Source organism: Triticum aestivum, chromosome 6D (assembly GCF_018294505.1).
Source record: "Triticum aestivum cultivar Chinese Spring chromosome 6D, IWGSC CS RefSeq v2.1, whole genome shotgun sequence".
Classification (NCBI taxonomy): Eukaryota; Viridiplantae; Streptophyta; class Magnoliopsida; order Poales; family Poaceae; genus Triticum; species Triticum aestivum.
The window spans coordinates 452,867,466-452,870,668 of NC_057811.1; the positions used below are offsets into that span (position 1 = coordinate 452,867,466).

Below are 3,203 nucleotides of genomic sequence, written 5' to 3' on the forward strand. Positions count from 1 at the left end.
AACAATAGTTGTATTAAAAAAAGATTTTTTAAAAAAACTTTTCATATTTTTAAAAAAATTATGTGTTCAGAATTTTCAAAAATTGTTCGCCTTTAAAAATATTTACCAAACCTAAAAAAATTTATATGCTACAGTAGTGAGGCAACCGAATTTGATGCCAAAGAGCGTCGAATAGTTGGCACCCCTGGCTCGCCAGGGGCGGAACAAATTTGGCCGCGGTTGTATCTCGCTCGCTGCGAGACACAAATACGTCTCGCCTCAAGAACGCCCCAAATGGGTCGGCTCAGCGCGGTAGGAGCGCTGCTCTCCAGCGCAAGTTTTTTTACTTATATTTCTCATGAAAATTTTAAAACGTCCATCGTGAGTTAAAAAATGTTTATACAATGAACAAAAATGTACGTGTCATTTTAAAAAATTTGTACGTGTCATTTTCAAAAAATTCAGATGTTCTGATAAATGTTCGTGATTTTTTATACAGTGTAAAAAGACATTCTCGTTCTTCAAAAAATGCACGTGATGTTTTCAAAAAAATTCACGCGTTTCAAACAAATATTCTTGAATTTTTTATAAAATACTTATACAAAATAAAAATAATCTTCATGTAATTTAAAATAATGGTTGGTACCATTTAGAAAAATGAACTCCACGTGATTTTTTTAAAGATGTTCACGTGTTTAAAAAATAAATTTATGACATTAAAAATATATTTATACAATGTATTAATATTTTGTTAGCTAAAAAAATTGTGCTGTTAAAAGTGTTGAACATGTGTTTAAATATACTCAATCTCACAGTAGACGAGAAATGGCTCCAACATTTGCCAGAAAGAAAAAAGAGAAATAGTAGCTCCGGCACTGTTTTTCTCTTCCGAGGAAATAGCTCCCGCACTGTTTATTTTTAAGAATACGTCAATGACGTATCATATTTTTATAAAAAAGAACAAAAATAATTACAAGAGACCCATGGTCGATGCGAACATCAACCGTCGGAACACACACATCCTCGAGTACAACTTAGATCAATGTCTCACAAATCTAGTCCGCCTACACGAATCGTAGAAACCGGCTTGGGTAGAATTTCATTTCCCCACGAGGCACATCACTCCTCCATCAAGCGCAACACATGATCTACTTCCGGGCAGCTACCGATGACATCGATCAGGAATTGCTGCGCCACATCATCGACGCCTCCCGGCACTCCCTGCATCGCCACATCTTGTTTCTCCTCCGCATCGCCCCCCTGCAGGCAGCTGTAGTACAGCTCCATGAGCTCGTTGATGGGGCCCTGGCTCTCCTCGGCGAGGACTCCGGCCTCGAGCGCGGGCACCATCGCGGCCAGGTCCCGGCTCCCGCCTCTTGGCCTGCGGCGGCACTTCCCGCCTGAGCTGCCGCTCGGGACGCCCTTGCACTTGCGCTTGTCATGCGGGCCACGCGCCACGTCTTCCGGACCGTCCTCCAGTTCCTCGCCGTCGTAGTCGTCGTCGTCCTCGAGGGGCGTGATCCGAAGCGAGCTCTTGAGCCGGCCGCTGAGCGCCTCCTCCTGCCGGAGCACCTTGGACCAGGTGTCGGACTCCTTGGCGCTCATCTTGTGCTGCAGCCGCTTGGACTGCCACACGAGCCTGCGCATCTGGTCGAAGCGCGGGCTCATGTGCTTGATCACCGCGCTCAGCAGGGACACCTTCCACGCCTTCTTCAGGTCGTGCGGCTTCCGGTACGGCGGCGCGCCCTGGTGGGCCTGCGTCTCGCCCTGCGTGCCCCACCACAGCTCCTTCCCCGTCGGCCACCACGGCGGCGCCAGGCCGCGCTCCAGCGGGAAGTTGCGCTGCGGCGGCTCGCAGTGCTGGAGGAGCGCCGAGAGCATGGAGCCCAGCGTGTTGTCCTGGATGGCCTGGAGGCGATGCAGGTAGGAGGCCAGGCCCAGCGGGCTGGTGCTACCGTCGGCGGCGGAGCTGCCGGTCAGACTCAGGGCCATCGGGCCCGTGCGGTCGAAGACTACCTTGTCCTTCCACCAGCCGCGGAGGCTGTCGGAGGAGCCGGACGTGGGCTCGCCGGCCTCGTCGATGACGCCGTACACGAACCCGCGCGCGTTGCAGGACTGCATCATCTTCATCATGTGCCGGAGCACGCCGTCCTGCGCGCGCAGCATCGCCTTCCGCCGGCACCGCGCCTCGGGACCGTCCTCCTCCTGGTCCTCCTGCCGCCCGGCCGGCGCACCGCTCCTGGCGCCGGCGCGGCCCTCGAGCTTCATGAGGCGCATCTGGTCCTTCCACATGCGCTTCTTGAGGTCAGAGATCTCGACAGATTCAGAGGAGCCCGGCGGCTCTGTCTCGAAGTCGATTATCTCCTCTTGCTGCTCCACGTCCACCTCCAGCGCCTCGAGGCCGAACGCGGCGTTGCCACCGCCATGCGCGTCCAGACGCTCCATGGGAAACGGACTCCAACAGTGGGTGCCCTGATCCATAGACACGGCACACATAACAAGTCTGTTTTATTTCCGAGCTCGGCCACGAGCGGTCTATCATTCATGGTGTGGGAATGAGTTGCACCGGCGGTTTATTTATGCGCTCTATGAAGTGAAGTGAAGAGTTTCAGAGGCCAGCAAGGACGGCGGGTGATGCCGTGCGTGGGCGCGTGGCTGCTCAGGCAAGCCATGCACGTTCCGGACAAACCAACTCACTGACTCAGGCGCGCACTTCTTTCTGTTAAAAGAACAAGAGCATCCACGTACGACTACACATGCTCGGGCTTCATAGGCGAACTGGAAAAAAGAAATCGAAATGGACCTGACCTCGGCATCAGCTATGCACATAACCATTTTATTATAATATTCAACCGAACCAAGCAAAATAAATACATGGATCAACCCAAATGTCAAAACCACCTTTCGAGCTACATACTTGATCATGTGTCCTGGCCTCGTATTAACACACATCAAATTTTCCGGTGGCCTCACTAGCTAGTTAAGAGCACCAACCGGTACATTCGTAAAAAAAAGTGCACCAACTGGTCTAGCTAGACCCTTTGCGTGCATCGCGTGCGCATGGAGCGATCAACACATTCACCTCGCCATGTCGTATTGTCGTCGTACCATCTTGCGCACGCCCATGCACACGCGCCCGTCACCGACACTCCGACGCCATGCCACTGAGGCCTATTATCGACCTTGCGGTAGATGTAACAGCGCTCCTCCTCTTGTCCCCTCCA

At 52.0% G+C, this 3,203-nt stretch overlaps 1 protein-coding gene across 1 annotated transcript; it reads right to left on the reverse strand.

Moving 5' to 3' along the window:
- Nucleotides 1-887: 887 nt before the first annotated feature.
- On the reverse strand, nucleotides 888-2,509 carry LOC123141957 (ETHYLENE INSENSITIVE 3-like 5 protein). Its single transcript, XM_044561002.1, has one exon. The coding sequence runs from the start codon at nucleotides 2,473-2,475 to the stop codon at nucleotides 1,099-1,101; it is 1,377 nt and encodes a 458-aa protein (XP_044416937.1). The 5' UTR covers nucleotides 2,476-2,509; the 3' UTR covers nucleotides 888-1,098.
- Between the last annotated feature and the right edge of the window lie 694 nt (nucleotides 2,510-3,203).